General features: G+C 42.8%; 1 protein-coding gene across 4 annotated transcripts in view; it reads left to right on the top strand.

Moving 5' to 3' along the window:
* Positions 1 to 19979, top strand: part of LOC142243464 (sodium channel protein type 5 subunit alpha-like) — a 587685-nt gene that overhangs the window by 372856 nt on the left and 194850 nt on the right. For all 4 annotated transcript variants that reach the window (XM_075315409.1, XM_075315410.1, XM_075315408.1 and 1 more), the window contains exons 15-16: positions 904 to 1086; positions 1181 to 1537. In XM_075315409.1, coding sequence (XP_075171524.1) covers positions 904 to 1086; positions 1181 to 1537 — 540 coding nt within the window. The remainder of the gene's footprint in view (positions 1 to 903; positions 1087 to 1180; positions 1538 to 19979) is intronic.

The following is a 19979-nucleotide window of genomic DNA, read 5'->3' on the forward strand; positions in this document are numbered from 1 at the left end:
ACTTTTCTTGTCTATGTATACCTTCACTTCCTATAACTTGGTGCTGGTGATATTTGATACATCTTTATCAACCTTCAATGCAAGCAGGCGGCTCACATACATCAGGAGAATCTTGGTGCTTGTTGCAGCTTCTCTCCCTGAGACAACTACATATACGTTGTCTATGGTTTTCCCTTGTTTGTTCTCCCTGTGTGTTCTTTAGTGCTTAGTGGGGTTGACAGAGAGCTCATCCCATCCGCTCCCTACCTAGGCCCCAGATCAGGGTCATCCTAGGGTCAGATATCCGGCTCGTTGCATAGATGCGAAACCTATCTATGGTGGTGAGGGAACCTAGGGCCCAGCAGTAGGCTTTGTCAGGGATCATCATCTCCCCTTTCCCTAAACACAGGGTTTCCCTTCCCTCTCTTTTGTCTGTTCGCTTAGTTATTCCCCGTACCTAGCGTCACACACAGTCATCATGTTGCAAATATCTGTAAATTCAAAACTATTTTTCTGGAACCCTATGGAACAAAGCAAATTTGAGTTGGTGGCATCATTAGTGATCACATTGGGTGACCTTTAGATATTGGTTGAGAGGTTAGATTAATATGTCATTCGACTTATGTCCTATTAGGCTACCTCTTGGGAAGGAGACAGTAGCCCCATGGATATTGGGGTTCAGTTTTAACTGCAACTTTTGCATTTCCAATATTTTGAAATAAAGCTACACTTTAATTTGTAAGTGAAATAAAAATGAAAAGTAGAAATACAAATTATAAGGAAAAGAGCAAACAAGGTTACAAATTGATCTGGCAATTTGCAAGACAACAGGTATGAGACTAGAAATAGGTTATTCTGTTCTCTTGTAATTTGCTTTGCCCTGACTTTCCTTACTTCTGAGTTCTCGCACTTTTATGTCCACAGGTTTTTACTGGTATTTTTACAGCTGAAATGGTATTCAAAATTATTGCCTTAGACCCTTACTACTATTTCCAGCAGGGATGGAATATTTTCGATAGCATTATTGTAACCCTGAGTTTAATGGAATTCTGTTTGTCCAGTCTCAACAGTATGGGAAATCTGTCAGTTCTACGTTCTTTCCGACTGGTAAGTAGTATGCTTGTTCCTATGTAATGTGATTTTCCATAACTTAAATTGCCTGTAGCATTGTAAAACTAAAACTTATTTTATTTTATTTCAGCTTCGGGTTTTTAAATTGGCAAAGTCTTGGCCGACATTGAACACTCTCATCAAAATCATTGGCAATTCAGTTGGGGCTCTTGGGAACCTAACCCTTGTTTTGGCCATCATCGTCTTTATTTTTGCTGTTGTTGGAGTCCAGTTGTTTGGACGGAACTATATCGAGTGTGTCTGTAAGATCAGCGATGATTGTGAGCTACCCCGCTGGCACATGAATGACTTTTTCCATTCATTCCTCATCGTGTTTCGGGTTTTGTGTGGAGAATGGATTGAGACCATGTGGGATTGCATGGAAGTCAGCGGCCAACCTTTGTGCATCCTTGTCTTCATGCTTGTAATGGTTATAGGAAACTTAGTGGTAAGTAACAATATTCATAGGAAATTTAATCAACTCCGTTTATATAATTGTCATGTTGTTTGTACATTTCTTAGCTTTTGACCACATGAATTCAGATTTTCCAATGGAAGCCCCAAATGAGTTTTCATAATTTTTTGTGGCATCATGGAGTAGTTTTCTTACCTTCAAAATGACAGAAGCCAAACATAATCTTGACAGACCCAATTAAAAGACAATGGAGTCTGTTTTTCGCAAATATATCCATGAACAAAATCTGTCACATCATCATGGCATTCATTATAAAAGAAGTGGTATAGGATAGATGATGTATGATAGATAACTGGAGGTCTAACCAATGTGATCCCCACTCATCAGAGGTGCTGTGTAAATGTAGCCCTAGTACACATGCGCAGATCCATGGAAGTGAAAAGAATTGTGGTTGCACATGCAGAGTAGCATTTTATCGAATTTATTGGGGCTCCAATATTCATTAGTTTAGGGCTACAATTTGTAGGGATCTGAGCAGTTAAACCCTCAACAGTCATTCATGTATTACCTAACCTGTGAAGTAAGGAAAAATGAAGTCACCTCACCCCCTTCATAAATAGTCCACCTTCCTGGATTGAAGACTTCGTCAATGTGGAAAAATAAGGGGGTTTGATCCAGTGAATTGACTTCACAATCCAGTATATAAAACGTAACATTTATTCTTTGTTAAAATAAAAACATTTTTGGCAAGGTGAAACACATGACAAGGCATTTCGACTTTGTGTCATGGTCGGCAGGCTCAAAACCCCCTTCTTTTTCCTAACCTGTGATAAATGGGGTGATAAATGTTATTTGTAAACAATCCCCTCATTGTTGGGTGCTTTTGAAGCATGATTTAGTCGGCCTTCCAAGTCGGCTCCCAATTAGTTGACCCCTACAGAATGAATAGCGGCCATATGCTGATGGGTAATGTCACCAATTTTGCCTGCTTGATTACTGATCCCATAATATTACCACTAGAGAAAATAGTAGTCTTACATACACAAGATTAGTTCCAGGATTATGCTGAGGGTGTCTTTTTTCTTTGAAGCAGTCATTGGGACAAAAAACATGATCATAATAGTGACCAAAGGCTGTAAAACTGTATGAACCAATATGTGTTATACTGCATTTTTGACCACAGTCCTTGTATGACAGCAGCAATGTCGTGTCAGAATAAAACTTTGACTTTGGGAGAATAATACATTTGAAACATGGAAACAATTGTGCATTTGGAATTTGCTTAGTATTCCAGCAACGTGTAAGGGATTATTCATCGTACGTGTGCTGCGTATCACTTCCCGATGCACATTAAGGTGAGACCACAAGTAGTGGCTTGTTGAATGTGGCCGAAACTAAGCCCATTGTGATGGCCAATTGCAGTCAAACTTTATTTCTCAATCATGTGGCCATGTGCCCATCACGGGAGAAAGCAGTTTTGGCTGCGTGGCCAGCCAAAACCTTTGGCCACATCTGAGCACATTACATCTTCACTGTTCATTGCTAATAAATGTCATTTTTTCCATTTTCAAATAATTTTGGCAAAATTTTAGCATGTTCTACATTATATTTCAATTTCCCTTTTCTGTGAGTGAAGAGAATTGAAAGCAACGTGACTACATACTGGCATTCCATGTAATGTGCGTTGGGTCCTACTAACTTTACCGCATAATGAGAAGGATCAAGAATGTTAAAGAGGTAGTTCACTACTTAGCTTTACTAGCCACATCAATATAACGTTCTCCCAAATACCTTGTGTTGGCCTATGAACGGTGCTATTGCAGTCCGCTCATCCCCATCGCGTGACCCTCGGGCTCCATGACTTCTGAAATCTGGTGATGTCACGTCAACTTCCAGTTAACCCAACATCATCGAGGCGGGCCCCAGTCTTCCTGAGTGACTGGATTGTACGTGAAGTGTCACCACTGATCACAGCCCAGCATCTCGTACGCGCTCTCTTTCACTGCAGAGCGCTGCAAGTAGCAGCAATGCCAGGCTGTGATGTGTGGGGAAACTCCACCCACAGCCTAGTCACAGACTGGGGCCGGCCTCGGTGATGTTGGGTCAACTGGAAGTTGATGTGACATCACTAGATTTCAGAGGTCACGGAGCCCAGGAATTGCGCGATGGGGATGAGCGGACCACAATAGCGCCGCTTGGAGGTACTATTGCCAACACAAGGTATTTGACAGAAGGCTTATTTCTGAACATAATATCGATGTGGCTAGTAATGCTAACTATTGAACCACCCCTTTAACTTACACCATGCTCTCCCCATTGAAAACACACATGCACTCTTCTTCGAACTGTGCATGTATGATATATGGGGAGTCACGTGAGATAACTGTCGACCCATGAGCATTTTACTAACTGTTAATCTTAAAAACTAAATGTTAATATAATTTGTATTTCTTAAATCAATAATACAAATGAAAATTGGCAACTTTGCAATATATCTGATCAGAGAAATCTGCTTCTTTCTCCTAAAAGATTGATCTTTCAATTCATAGGTGAAATCTGGAAATCTGTATTCAGTGGAGACAGACTTTCACATTACTGAGATAAGAGATTGCAGATGGTGCATTAATGTTCTGTGGATTAGGAGAAGGCAAACATAGACTTTATACTTCATCTTCTGAATAGTCAGTTACAATTCTCCATAGAGATTTATGAGCACCAACTGTCATCTCTCTCAGTAGTGGGAAAATTCTGTGTTAACTGAAGTCAGATTTTAGAAGTGAACTGAGAATTTTGACATTGAATACTCTGCCCAGGAGGAGAAATAAGTGCATATCTCTTATAGGATATATTGCAAAGTTTATTATTTTCAAATTGATTTATGAAAAAAAAAATACTCTTTAGGCTATGTTCCCACGCTGAGCTTTTGGAGAGGTTTTTTTATGTTGCAGAATTTTTGCACTTATTATGTAAATTAGAATACCTGCATTTTTTACGTTTTTTTTATTGCGCAGTTTGTTGCTGTGGTTTTTGTCTCTTGTTGCTGTGTCATGCATTAGGCCTCTTCCACACATCCGTGAAAAACCACACACGTTGTGCAAAAAGTGACGTGTAAAAGGTGCGTATGGCCCTCCGTGTGCCGTGAGTTTGGCACACAAATGCTCTCAATGTGCTATCTGTGATAACTAGTGTTGAGCGGACCCGGATCCGCAAAATCCGGATCCGCACGGTTTGAGAGCCCGATCCGAGTCCGACCAGTACCTGAGATTCGGGGTGCACGATCCGGATCCTTATTTTTTTCCCCTCTCCCTCTCTCCCTCTCTCTCCCTCTCCCCCTCTCTCCCTCTCCCTCTCTCCCCTTCTCCCCCTTTCCCCCTCCCCCTCTCCCTCTCTCTCTCTCTCCCTCTCCCTCTCTCTCTCTCTCTCCCTCTCCCTCTCTCTCTCTCTCCCTCTCTCCCGACTCCCCTTTGATCTACATGGACGTGGATTCCGGATTGGATCCGGACTTATGCGGCAACCCGATCCGGATCCGCCGAACCCCGATTATAACCGATCCGCTCAACTCTAGTGATAACACACTGAGAACAGGAACTTTCCTCTCCACGGTCCCTGCTGTCCGTGGTGCTGATGTCTTCCGCTCTGCAGTCTCTGACCCTGCTGATTCACAGCTGCTGCTGCTTCCCACCTGAAGGGCAGTGAATATGCAATGAGTATAATGAGCAGGGGTTGGAAGCAAGTGACAGCAGCGGCAGAGACAGCAGCGCTGGAGAACGTAAGTACAGAAATTAATTTTATTTCACAGACACGTGGTTTTCTCCGGTACGTGTCACACTGATGTCAGACGGAGCACATCTGTGCGGTCCGTGTGACACCCGTGCTACCGGAGAAAAATTGACATGTTTATGTGTGGAACACACGGACACCTGTATGCTGCACACGGACACATGGGAAAACATGCACCTGTGTGCAGACCCATTGATTATAATGGGTCTACGTTGCCAGTGTCTCCGGTATGTATGAAAACGGACATCACATGTACCAGAGACACGGATGTGTGAAGGAGGCCTTAAATCAGGGGTGGGGAACATCCGGCCCGTGGGCCGTTTGTGGCCCTTGATGACTTTTTCTTTCTGAGGCCTCCGGGCACATTTCCGGGGACCGCAGTGTTCGAGTGGCAGCCATGCCTTCTCGGCTGCCGGCCCTTTAAATCCTGAGGAAGCGCATGCACCATGGCCTGTGGGTAGATGCTAGAATGTACGGGCAGCTTCCAGATCCTGATTGCAGCCCGTACATTGTAACAAACTCACTACTGAAGATGCTAGACTGTACGGGCTCCTTCCGGGACCTGACTGTAGCCCGTGCATTCTAGGCTCAACCCAGGCTGTGCTAGTATGCTGAAGGATTACCTTGTGGGCGGGGTAAGCAGTGCGCTGCGCTCCTGTCACAGAAGAAGAGGAGCAGGCTGCCTGCTGTACATGCCTCCCGGACCTTAGCTGTGTGACTCCCCCCCCCCAGGAATGTGAGTCTGCAACCCATCGCTGCCTCCCCATCCAGTGCTTTGTACCCCCTAATACTGTGTGTACCCTCTAGTACTGTGTGTACTCCCTAGTACTATGTGTACCACCCAGTGCTATGTGTTCCAAGTGCTGTGTATCCCCTCAGTGCTGTGTAACTCCCACTGCTGTCGGTGCTGCCTCATAGTGCTGTCGGTGCTGCCACCTAGTGCTCTCCGTGCTGCCTCCTACTGCTGTCCGTGCTGGCACCTAGTGCTGTCCGTGCTGCCACCTAGTGCTGTCCGTGCTGCCACCTAGTGCTGTCCGTGCTACCACCTAGTGCTGTCCATGCTGCCACCTAGTGCTGTCCGTCCTACCACCTAGTGCTGTTCGTGCCAGCACCAGTGCTGTCCGTGCCACCGCCAGTGCTGTCCATGCCGCCGCCAGTGCAGTCCTTGCCACCACCAATGCAGTCCTTGCCGCCACCAGTGCTGTCCTTGTCTCCCAGTACTGTCTGTGCCCCGGCTAGTACTGTCCATATCACCGCCAGTGCTGTCCGTAACCGGCAGTGCTGTCCGTGCCCCAGCATCTCCTGTGATGTATACACCCCTCCTGTGATGTACATGCCCCAGCCTCTCCTGTGATGTACATGTTCCAGCCTGTCTTGTGATGTACATGCTCCAGCCTCCCTTGTGATGTACATGCTCTAGCCTCTCTTGTGATGTACATGCTCCAGCCTCTCCTGTGATGTACATGCTCCAGCCTCTCCTGTGATGTATACACCCCTCCTGTGATGTATATGCCCCAGCCTCTTCTGGGATGTATATGCCCCAGCCTCTCCTAAGATGTCTATGCCCCAGCCCCTCCTTTGATGTGTACCCCCAGTGTTTCCTGTAATTTATGCACCCCAGTGTCTCCTGTGATGTATATGCCCCAGTATCTCCTGTGATGTAAATGCCCCAGTGTCTCCTGCGATGTGTATGCCCCCAGCGTCTCCAGACTCAGCCTGAATCAGCCTGATAGTGCCAGTATAGCACTGGATTTAGGTTATATAGGAAAATCCTGGTGATTGGTACGCTTTAATGTGACTTCATTGATCTCCTATTTGAGATTGATGAAATCTTAACTGGCCATCACAGATGATCAATACATTGCCTTTTTCTGTACTTTTACTTTATTTAGTGGCTGACATCTCTCTGTTCTTCAGTGTTCTGCTGGATATAGACAAATTATAGCAGAACTGCAGATCAACAACTACAGGCAGCACTAGGTCAATGATGAAGTGTCTAACTCATAATTAAGTAAATTATCTTTACAAAATGAAATATGCTGTAAAAATCTTTTATCTGAGGGAACTAATGGAAACTAAAAAGCGGCGAGTTGTAGAAAAGGTCACTTACTCTGGAAAAAAAAAGACACAAAGGTGACAGTAATCTGTACTTTAGCATTCGATGTTCAATCTACTTTTATTATCAGTCTATTATACTGAGCGCCTTGTTGTAGATGCCGTTTCAATTTTATTGCTGTTTTTATCTGAATTTGGAAAAGATTGAGTTTTTTTGTATAGACAATGTTATTTTCAGTCTTCTCTTATGTATATACTGCTATAAATGATATATTTAATGCCCCATGCATTCAGCAGTGCCCAGGTCTACAGGAGGCATAGAGCCCACCTCTAGACACACCATTTGTTTTGGTGTGCTGCCCCTCATTATCTATACTAAGTGGATGCCATGTTTTTCAGGCATCATTTTTCTGAATCTTTGGCATGGGTGGTGTAAACCTATAGACTTCATGGAAAGTTTTACAGCCGTGGGAGTTTTTGGGGCCTCCTCAATTGCAGATTCTTAAGGCCCAGTCACATGCAACAACGTATCTAGCGATATATCACTGGGGTCATGGATTCCGTGACGCACATCCGGCATCGTTAGCGACGTCGTTGTGTGTGACACCAACCAACGAGTGACCGTTAACAATGGAAATTACTCACCAAATTGTCCATCGTTGACACGTCGTTCATTTTCAAAAAATCATTGATTGTTGAGGATGCAGGTTGTTCGTCGTTCCCAAGGCAGCACACATCGCTACGTGTAACACCGCGGGAACGACGAACTACAGCTTGCCTGTGGCCGCCGGCAATGCGGAAGGAAGAAGGTGGGCGGGATGTTACGGCCGCTCATCTCCGCCCCTCCGCTTTTATTTGGCGGCCGCTTAGTGACGCCGCTGTGACGCCGCACGAACCGCTCACTTAGAAAGGAGGTGGTTCACCGGACACAGCGACATCACTAGGCAGGTAAGTCCGTTTGATGGCTCCGAACGATATTGTGCGCAATTTGCCCGTGACGCACAAACGACGGGGGCGGGTACACTCGCTAGCGATATCGCTGCATGTGACGAGTTGTGACTGTTTCCACTCTAGCTATGGCATGGCTTATGGGTATCTAAACGTACCATAGTAATACGAAAGAATAAGAATCAGATCTATCATTGAATACTCTGCACAATCCAAAACATGCAAAAGACAAGGCTCTTGCTTATATTTTCTACACCTCACTGGAAATGGCAGTTGCTACAGCAACGCGGCTGAACTTGTTTGCTGTATTTTTATACATGGTTTTGCAGGGTATGTTATCTAAATTCAGGTTTTTTCACCTATATATATGTAATGACAAAATAAGCTATTATTACAATCACAAATATTCTGCATTAGCCTGGATGTAGTCAAGATAATTAGAAAGCGACCATGATGTCACCTGCTAACTATCCCAAGACCATATCTAAAATGAAACATAGATGTGAGGCTATTAAGGCTATGTTCATATTAGCCTTTTGACTATCTTTTTTTATAAGTATGGCATGACTAGTGTCACAGATCCATTTAAGGATGGATAGAAAAATAAGCTATTGTTAAAATCACAAATATTTTGCATTAGCCTGGATGTAGTCAGGATAATTAGAAAGTGACTGTAATGTCACCTGCTAATTATCCCAGGACCATATCTAAAGTGAAGCTTAGATGTGGGGCTATTAACGCTATGTTCACATTTTGACTTTTCTTTTAGAACTAAACATGACCAGTGTCACAGATCCATTCGAAGATGTATCCTAATGAATACAGAGCGTCTCAATACACAGTCTCTTTACTCTTTCCTCCTCAGTTGTTCCTGCTTTCACTAGTTTTGCTTCCTTTAGCACAACCCAGCTCAGTACCACAGACCAGTCATTTTCTCTTCCCGCGGTTCCACATCTTCTGCCTCTTAAAGGGATAACTTTACCACTATGGATCTTAGCTTACAGCTGGCTAATGCTCAGGGAGCTGCTGCCCAGGGCAATGTCTTTGTTTTACTTTATCTGCTGCACTCTTCTGGCTCATTACCTTTCTGAGTTGTAAACTCCGGGGCCGTACTGCTAGGCGTCCTCTATTTGGACTCGTCTCCACTCTTTCTCTCAGATAACACTCTTTTTCTGGGGTCTTGCTGTCATTTGCCTGGGTCTCTCACTTTAGGGACACCCATGTCATGTGGCCTTGTCGACTAACCAAACCTTAGGTCTGTCTCTATTGCATGCCGGGCCCTATCTGACATCCTGACAGGAAACTGTCACTGTCCCTGCATTCAAACCCATCCCACTCTGGGCTAGTCCCAAACATTAACTACTTCTTGCCCTACTGTCAGCATAACTCAATAGAACATCACTAACACTTGTCACAATTCACATTTCACATTAAACATTACACTACATCACAATAATGCAAGACATAATACAAATTACACTATGTAACAACACTGATATCTTCAAGGTGTTACGGGAGCAGCATGTCCATCTCCTCAATAAGTATTGTATGCTACTGTTTTTTTAATTTCAAGGGCATCCATTCCTGATTTTTTTCACTGTATCGGACAACCCCTTCAAGGGGTTGTCCATGATCAGAAAAACATGGTTACCCCAGTTATATGTGTGTTGCAGTGAATTGGACTGTGCCGCAATTAGAGATGAGCAAACCTTTTTAGATTTGCTTCGCAGGGCACATTCGAAGGTGAGATAAGGTCCAGATGGTGACTTGAACCAAACCTCAGTGGAAGTCAGTAATTAGTCAGTTTGTGTCTCGGCCCACATGCAGCCAGCCATAAATTGAACACTTTAGGGGACAATAGGTAGGGTTTTCAAAAAAAATAAAAAATGTGTCTGTGTATGCACACTGCATCTGATCACGCTGATTTTACCCCAAATGTGAGCTGTTCAAACACTGCACGTGGCTCGCACAGGGCTGAGCACTGAGCGTACCCAGGCACATCACTGATTGTTTGAGTGTTTTGCACTTATAACTCACTATAACTTCGAACCCGAACTTTGATTTTTTTGAAAGTCTGTTTCTGAACCAAAACCTAACCCTCAAACCTCAGGTTTGCTAATATCCAGCCGCAATACATGGACAGATGTGGTGCAATTTTTGAAAAAAAAAAAAGCTGCCTTGTCTTTCTAATCTTAAGGCCCCATCACACGCATCGATTACCGTGCGATCGCATGAGCGATCGCACACGCCCCCGTCGTTTGTGAGTCACAGGCAATTAGTTGCCCGTGGCTCACAAAGTCGTTTACCCCCGTCACACGTACTTCCCTCCCTCATGACGTCGCTGTGGGCGGCGAACATACTCTTCCTGAAGGGGAGGGATGTTTGGCGTCACAGCGACGTCATACAGCGGCCGCCCAATAGAAGCGGAGGGGCGGAGATGAACGGGACGTAACATCCCGCCCACCTCCTTCCTTCCGCATTGCCGGCGGGACGCATGTAAGCTGTGTTCGTCGTTCCCGTTGTGTCACACGGAGCGATGTGTGCTGCCTCAGGAACGACGAACCACCGGCACGCAGAAGGAGGAACGACTTTATGAAAATGAACGACGTGTCAACGAGCAACGATAAGGTGAGTATTTTTGCTCATTCACAGTCGTTCGGAGGTGTCACACGTTATGACATCTCTAACGATGCCGGATGTGCGTCACGAATTCCGTGACCCCGACGACATATCGTTAGATATATCGTAGCGTGTGATGGGGCCTTTAGAAACCCTTTTAAAGGAACCTGCTCTGCATCTCTTCTTTTTAAAAGTAGATATGATTTCCCATGCATTTCACAAATGTTGTGAATGATTTGACATCATTTTTTATCACAACTTTATATTTCATTTTATTTTCCACGCTATAATTCATTTTCAATTAAAAAACTCCTGGGACCAATGAATGCCTTGTTCTAATGAAAAAACCCAACAACTAATAGCACAATGGAAAACCTACAGAACTGCCAATAACAGGTGTTAAACATACTGCACATGAAAAGAGAACTAGGCTTACCGCTTGGGCATCCTATTTTATCAAAGACTTTTCTTCAGATTAACTCCACTTGGCAGCTGGTAAATACAGATGGTCCCACTGTACTCGAAAAGCCAGAGATCAATTTAAGTATTTATTTCTTCCTGCAAAACAATCTCCCATTGACAAGCCTGTTGGACACTCTAATGTATAACCACAGCATGCCAATGGCTTACGCGTCAGTAAAAGAGGCTTCCCCCGCTTCCTTGCATATGCTTATATTGACGCCACTAATGCCTCTTTTCTTCCCCTGGGCTTTGTATTTACTCTCTTATTAATAAGGGTGGTTGAAACAAAGCTTACTAATTGCTTTGCATGTGGAGAAAAAATTAATTAGCAGTTAATAAAATTCAGATTTTTTTAACCCACCAGGTGAATTGGACGTCAGCCTGATATGCGTAATGGGGCTTAGATGTTTCTATAGCTATGTTGCTTTTAAACTCTCGTAAAAATTAAAGCAAAAGATTTCCAATGTTTTTGTATTACAAGATTGTCCCGTCCTACGCTGCCCTCTTGCTAAAACATCATTCTTATACTTTATAGTATACCAAACTCCATAATGTTCAATTCGTGGCTTTGGTAACCACTTCTGGACCACACCATTTGTCATTATTACTCTTTTTCTCCCCTCTTCTGTCCTTCCCCTTCTTTCAAGAGCCATATATGTATTATTTTTCCATAGCTATATGAGGGCTTGATTTTTACATTACTTTGTAGTATTCAATGACCCCTTCACTTCACTATATAATATCTTGAGAATAGTAACAAAAAATCCAAGTGGGATGAAATGTTGAAAAAAACCCTTTATTTCACCATTGTTGAGCTTCCTTTCTTAGGCTAAGGTCACTTGTCCTATAGTCATCTGTTAGAACAAATCCATTGGCAAACTGATTTCTGCTGGATCCGGTTTTTTTTTTAACATGGTGTTTAGCCATCTGTTGTACTTACATTTGTAACGGATCCGTTGTTTTCTTAACGGATCCATTACAAATGGACGATAATTAGCAATCTGTTAATGGATCTGTTGTCCAGAGACTCCACAAGTTAAAAACAGATCCGCCTGAGATCCGTTGCACAACTTTTTTGCTAACGGATCTCTATTGGATCTGTGATGATGGATGACTATGAGACATGTGAACCCAGCCTTACAGTGTCTGTTGTGGGGAAAAAATGACTTGGCTATAGAAATGGTGAAAATATCTTGGAACCTAAATTCTCCAGATTTGGCTAATTTTTCCCAAGAAATCGATTTGTGATGACTGAATGCGCCACAAATTGCTTCAGAAATTTCACAGCAGAACATTACCCAAAGACTGATAATGACTTGACTTCTCCCCATAGCACATCCTATGACACAAACTCACCTGGCTGTCCACCTGATGTACGACGCCTAAGATCTTCTTACTGGTTCACCAGTTGTTATTTTTTGGACCACTCTTTGTAGGTGCGAACCTTTAAACACTGTGAACGCCCAAAAGTCCTGCCATTTTGGAGATCCTCTTAGCCAATTGTCTAGTCATCAGAATTTGGCCTATGTCAAACCGCCATATGAGTAAACCATTCCATCATTAAATGATCTACGTAGGCACACACATAAGTCATTAACATATGTGTAATCTACTACATTATCAATTTATTAGATCAGTATCAGATCTTTTGGCCCCGGACACTGGCTCAATCACAAAAATGAACATCTGTATAATGTACTACATTAGCACTTTGTTAGACCAATATGAGATTGGTGGAGGTCCGATTCCGATAGTGTATAGAACAGAACTGCACATTTTTATATATTGTTTAGTTTTCACTTCAAGGTCCTCCACCTTATCTCTCATGGACTTGAATGGAAGACAAGTTGCAGTGCCTGAGAGCGGCCAATATACAGAACATATGTTGTTTACATCTGGCCCTCGCTGAAGTAGACACCTTCTGATTCTTGGGGATGATGGACTATCATCATTCTGAAATTGATGGCCTATGCTATGGGTAGGTCATCAGTATATTAGACAACCCTTTTAACATCAATCAGTTCTATATGAAGGCCATACAATAATTTAAAATGGATCCCATGCACGTCAAGGAAACCATTTACCAAGTCAAAAGGTTAACATAGCTTATATTCCCTCCATTTCAGGATAGCCTGGCTGGTCAAAAAGCAGGTGCTACCATTCTCTTGTAGAAGGGATGACCACCCACTACCCAGATCGCTGTTGAAGAGGCTCTTCACAATCTTAATTAACATGTCTTTGTAGTCTTTGCCTGAAAAGAAAACACATTATACAATAAGTTGGACTTTGTAACGTAGAATCTAATTTTCATAAGAATCTTCTAATATAAAGGCTGCATTCTCGAGTGGGTTATTTCATATTTGTATTTGTACATTGCGGGAATCAACTTTATGCCGCCTACTCTGTGTGGTTAAGGATTATTTTTATTGAATTGACATTTGCGGATATAGCCTTGTCTTCAAATTAAACAACTTTAATATATTCAACTAACTTAGCAGTACATTGTGTGCTAATTTTCTAAGATCTGGATTAAAATATGATTACCCCCATAATGCCAGGTATATATTGGAACTTCAAAGTGGTGTAGAGATTGCAAAAAATGTCAGTTTGTTTCCCCATAAAAAAACAGTGTTCTGCATACATTGAGTTGTGTATTGCAGCTCAAACTAATTTAGTAAGATTCCCTTTATCCCAGTAAGTGGAGTCCGAAAGGTCAGACCCTTGTGTCACCAATCCTGTATTTATGGAATATGGTGAAGGTGAGCCATACATGGCTAAGTTGGGAAAAAAAAATCCCTTTAAAATATGTCTCCTTTATTCTGAAAACCGCATTACACATGTCTACAGTTCTGTATGTGGTTGTAACGTCCCTGATGTAACGTTCCTACCACAGAGGAGTGAGGGAGTTCAAACTGAGGGGTGCAGTATCCGGTAACTACACTAGGTGACGCTGGAGATACTAGAGTGAGGGAAGTCAGGCAGCCCGAGGTCAGAGCCGAGAGGACGTGACGATACACAGGGAGCAGACAGGAGTGAAGTTGTGTAAAAAGCCAGAGTTCAGGTAACCAGGAGAAACAGTACAAATAAAGGGGGCAGACAAAAGAGTAGTCAGGAGGGAAAGCCAAAGTCGGGAGCCAGACGGGAACGGAAAGTCAGAGGGAGCAGGCGAATTCAAGTCAGGGGTTAGTCCAGGGTCGAGAGCCAAGATCAATAGCAAAACCACAAGCAGGGAGCTTACCACAACTTAGCTACAGAATACAATTGGCGCTGCTCCGGGCACGAATGCTCCAAGATAAAGCAGAGCAATTGCCTGAAGCGGCGCATGAGAGCAAGCACCTCCCACAGCCGATAACCGACCAACTGCAGGGAACGGCCCGACACAGGGTAAACAATAACAAGATAACCGCATGCAGGAGGACACACCAGAAGTCCCCAGAGCAAAAGCCACACCGCAAGTCAGGGCCATGACAGTGGTATTACAGCCCTGCTTCATTAACGTCTATGGAGCTGACACCAAACACAACTTCTGGACTGAGGTGCTGTTGTTTTTGGAAGAAACCAGGGGGACATCTTGAAGTTTAAGTGTCTATTCTACTTTCAATAAAACAAATCTCTAGTAATTATAAGGATATATTCAAGTGGTAATGAATTGATAAGTGTCTTGTCCACATTCTCTTGTCAAAATTGTCAAGATGGGTGTAGAAGACGTAATACATTTTTATTATGCCATGTATTCCAAATTTTTTGAGGCATTTTGTTGCATAAATTATACCCAATTTTTTTAACATTTTTTTTTTTAGAAAGACAGCCACTCTCTATGTGACCCTGTTAAATGAATTTTTCATTATCATGACTCATCCACAGTTTAGCTCTCCCCATTTGTAGTTCCCATCCATCTCTATCAATTGTACTCCATATATAAGACAGTATAATTAATTTTATGGAAAGTCAACTTTTTTTTAAGACTTTTTGTGCAATTTTTTTTCTTCTGAAGAGATTTTGAATAAGGCAGCAAAAAATGTGTGGTCTTCCGCAGTGGTGTCACTTGAAGCTTGTGAGCCCCAATGCAAAATCTTCCAAACATCACAAGTGTTTTATAGTTTTTTCATAAGAGGCCCAGGTGAGATTGAAACCCCCTCACCTATTATAGTTACACCCCGATTTCCAGTTATTGGCAGTTGGTGACTGGATCCACACCAATTTTTCAGAGAATTTGCAGCAAACTTCATACTGTGCATTGCAAAGTTTGAAATAAATGGTTAAATTGTGCGCTGCAGGTCAATTTCTGCTCTGATTGGCATGGATGTTTGTACAGCATGTAGATCCATGGATAAATCTCATCAGTTTTCCAGGTATTGTTTTGCTGAAGATTTTCAGCCAGAGAAGGAGGATGGAAAATCTCTAGTGTATCTGCTCTGTGTGAACATATCCTGAAGGTCAAAATCTTGAGCAATATTTGTGTGTTTTTACACATGGCTGTGGATACAGCCTAGAGACTTTAACTGGTTCTTGACCAGTGACGAAAATGTTGCATACAAATACCAGTTCCCTCTATAGAATGTAAACTTTTGTCAAGCTGATATCACTGATGCTGTATAGGTACCGTCACACTTAGCGACGCTCCAGCGATCCCACCAGCGATCTGACCTGGCAGGGATCGCTGGAGCGTCGCTACATGGTCGCTGGTGAGCTGTCAATCAGGCAGATCTCCACAGCGATCAGAGATCAGCCACCAGCCACCAGCGACCCGGGTAACGACGCTGTGCTTGATAACCATAGTACACATCGGGTTACTAAGCAAAGCAGTTTGCTTATACTGTAGTTACCCGATGTGTAACTTGGCTACGTGTGCAGGGAGCCAGCTTGTAGAAGCTGCGGACGCTGGTAACCAAGGTAAATATCGGGTAAACAAGCAAAGCGCTTTGCTTGGTTACCCAATGTGTACCTTGGTTACCAGCGTCCGCAGAAGCCGGCTCCCTGCACATTCAGATCGTTGCTCTCTCGCTGTCACACACAGCGATGTGCTTCACAGCCAGAGAGCAACGACCAAAAAATGGTCCAGGACATTCAGCAACAACCCGCGACCTCACAGCAGGGGCCAGGTCGTTGCTGGATGTCACACACAGCGACATCGCTAGCAAGATTGCTGTTGCTTTTCACAAAAACCGTGACTCAGCAGCGATGTCGCTAACGATGTCGCTTATTGAGACGTGGCCTTAAATGCAGCTTCAAGATCAACAGTAGCAACCCCCATGGCTCCATCATATTACTCCTACTTGAACCTGTCTAAAGAATGACAGTCTAATAAAATGTAAAGCATTTTACTGCCAAGCATCATACCTCAATACAGTATAGTACAGTGTAATATGTGTCTCACGCAAGGTATGGGAAAGTACTAAGCAAACCACAAAAGGGAATGGAACCCCTATGTCTAAGGAAGGAGGAGATGGTGACCCCTGACGAAGCCTACCACTGGTCCCTGGCTTCCTTCACCACCCTAGATAGGTTCCGCACCTATGTGCCGAGCCAAATACCTGGCCCCCCTGACCCTGAAGTAGGCCCTAGGTAGGGAACAGATGGGATGATCACTTAGTCAATCCTACTAAGCTAAAAGAAGACACAGGGATAACAAACAGGAGGAAAGTGAACAAATAACTTATCTCCAGAGGACTCCGGGAGAGGAACTGCTACAAAAGCAAAGTTTCTCCAGATGAATACAAGCCGACTGCTTGCACTGAAGACTTGATAAGGGTATTAGTCCTATCACCAGCACAGAGTAACGGGGAATGAGAGTATGTAAAGACACAAAAGGAAGTGCTGAAGAATAACAGTAGAAAAGGTGAGGAAATCTGCAGGGTCCTAAAGAAAAAGAGGTAAACCCCAAGCAGGAAAAAAGGGAACGTCAGAGAGCAGCTCATGTAGCCAAACGCTGCAACCTTCTACAGCTGGAAACTATAGGACTGTCTGTCAAGCGTGACACATCTGTGAGAATGAGTAATCAAGTCTTCTTGTGACAAAATAAAAACTAAAAAAGTAAAATGATTAATAATATGTAAAAACAAAGTCAAATAATAAACACAAAAAAAACTTTTTTTCAATAAAAAAAATGTTTTAATGCAATATATATGTACATCATTTGCACCGTGGCAACTAGAACTATTCAGTTAACACATTATTCAACCTGCTTAGTGATCAATGGAAAACATGGATAAAGAAACATTTACCCTTACACAGCTTTGTTGGTGAAAAAATAAAAAAAAGTTATAACTGTCAGAAAATATCAATGGAACAATAAAATTTCTGTTACCAAACCTGTTTTTCTTGGGCAAAATTAGTAAAACTCAAGAAAGTATACAAGTGTGGTATTGCTGTAATTGTAATAACTTGATAAGATGCAAATAAGTTAGAGCCTGCAAACTTCAAACAAGAGCAGGATTTATTAACAGATGCATAAATCTTACAAACCAACAAGTTATGTTGCTCAGTTAAATTTTAATAAATTTAACATAAAAGTGTGGGTCAATTATTATTCAACCCCTAGGTTTAATATTTTGTGGAATAACCCTTGTTTGCAATTACAGCTAATAATCGTCTTTTATAAGACCTGATCAGGCCGGCACAGGTCTCTGGAGTTATCTTGGCCCACTCCTCCATGCAGATCTATCAAGTTATCTAGGTTCTTTGGGTGTCTCATGTGGACTTTAATCTTGAGCTCCTTCCACAAGTTTTCAATTGGGTTAAGGTCAGGAGACTGACTAGGCCACTGCAACACCTTGATTTTTTCCCTCTTGAACCAGGCCTTGGTTTTCTTGGCTGTGTGCTTTGGGTCGTTGTCTTGTTGGAAGATGAAATGACGACCCATCTTAAGATCCTTGATGGAGGAGCGGAGGTTCTTAGCCAAAATCTCCAGGTAGGCCGTGCTATCCATCTTCCCATGGATGCGGACCAGATGGCCAGGCCCCTTGGCTGAGAAACAGCCCCACAGCATGATGCTGCCACCACCATGCTTGACTGTAGGGATGGTATTCTTGGGGTCGTATGCAGTGCCATCCAGTCTCCAAACGTCACGTGTGTGGTTGGCACCAAAGATCTCGATCTTGGTCTCATCAGACCAGAGAACCTTGAACCAGTCTGTCTCAGAGTCCTCCAAGTGATCATGAGCAAACTGTAGATGAGCCTTGACATGACGCTTTGAAAGTAAAGGTACCTTACGGGCTCGTCTGGAACGGAGACCATTGCGGTGGAGTACGTTACTTATGGTATTGACTGAAACCAATGTCCCCACTGCCATGAGATCTTCCCGGAGCTCCTTCCTTGTTGTCCTTGGGTTAGCCTTGACTCTTCGTACAAGCCTGGCCTTGGCACGGATGGAAACTTTCAAAGACTGTCCAGGACGTGGAAGGCTAACAGTAGTTCCATAAGCCTTCCACTTCCGGATGATGCTCCCAACAGTGGAGACAGGTAGGCCCAACTCCTTGGAAAGGGTTTTGTACCCCTTGCCAGCCTTGTGACCCTCCACGATTTTGTCTCTGATGGCCTTGGAATGCTCCTTTGTCTTTCCCATGTTGACCAAGTATGAGTGCTGTTCACAAGTTTGGGGAGGGTCTTAATTAGTCAGAAAAGGCAGGAAAAGAGATAATTAATCCAAACATGTGAAGCTCATTGTTCTTTGTGCCTGAAATACTTCTTAATACTTTAGGGGAACCAAACAGAATTCTGGTGGTTTGAGGGGTTGAATAATAAATGACCCTCTGAATAAACTTTTCTCAATTTAAAAAAAAATAAATAAAAAAGAAATAACATTCTTTATTGCTGCAGTGCATTTCACACTTCCAGGCTGATCAACAGTCCAAATGTCACAATGCCAAGTTAATTCCGAATGTGTAAACCTGCTAAATCTGCAGGGGGTTGAATACTACTTGTAGGCACTGTGTATATATATATATATATATATATATATATATATATATATATACACACAGCACAAAAACCGCCGCAAACTTGTAATGCAACACACAAGGCTGTAATTTCTCTTTTATTGCCCATAACTCTTTTCATTTTGGCCTAGAAAAAGTTAATAAAAGTTACTGTATATGTTATACTGCATGTACCCCAAAAAGGTACCTATGAAGAACATAAGTCATCGTGAAAATCACATGCCCCACACAGGTACGTTGTTGGAAAAATTGAGAGACTATAGATATATCTCAAGAATTTGAAAAATAAAAAAAAAAACATGAATATTCAGGGGATCAGCAGGAATAAAATAAGAACAATAACTGGCCACTATTGATCTCTGGAAGGTCCCTCCAGCGGTTTTTATATTTACAGTTAGGTCCAGAAATATTTGGACAGTGACACAATTTTCGCGAGTTGGGCTCTGCATGCCACCACATTGGATTTGAAATGAAACCTCTACAACAGAATTCAAGTGCAGATTGTAACGTTTAATTTGAAGGTTTGAACTAAAATATCTGATAGAAATTGTAGGAATTGTACACATTTCTTTACAAACACTCCACATTTTAGGAGGTCAAAAGTAATTGGACAAATAAACCAAACCCAAACAAAATATTTTTATTTTCAATATTTTGTTGCGAATCCTTTGGAG

This window comes from Anomaloglossus baeobatrachus, chromosome 6 (assembly GCF_048569485.1).
Source record: "Anomaloglossus baeobatrachus isolate aAnoBae1 chromosome 6, aAnoBae1.hap1, whole genome shotgun sequence".
Taxonomy (NCBI): Eukaryota; Metazoa; Chordata; class Amphibia; order Anura; family Aromobatidae; genus Anomaloglossus; species Anomaloglossus baeobatrachus.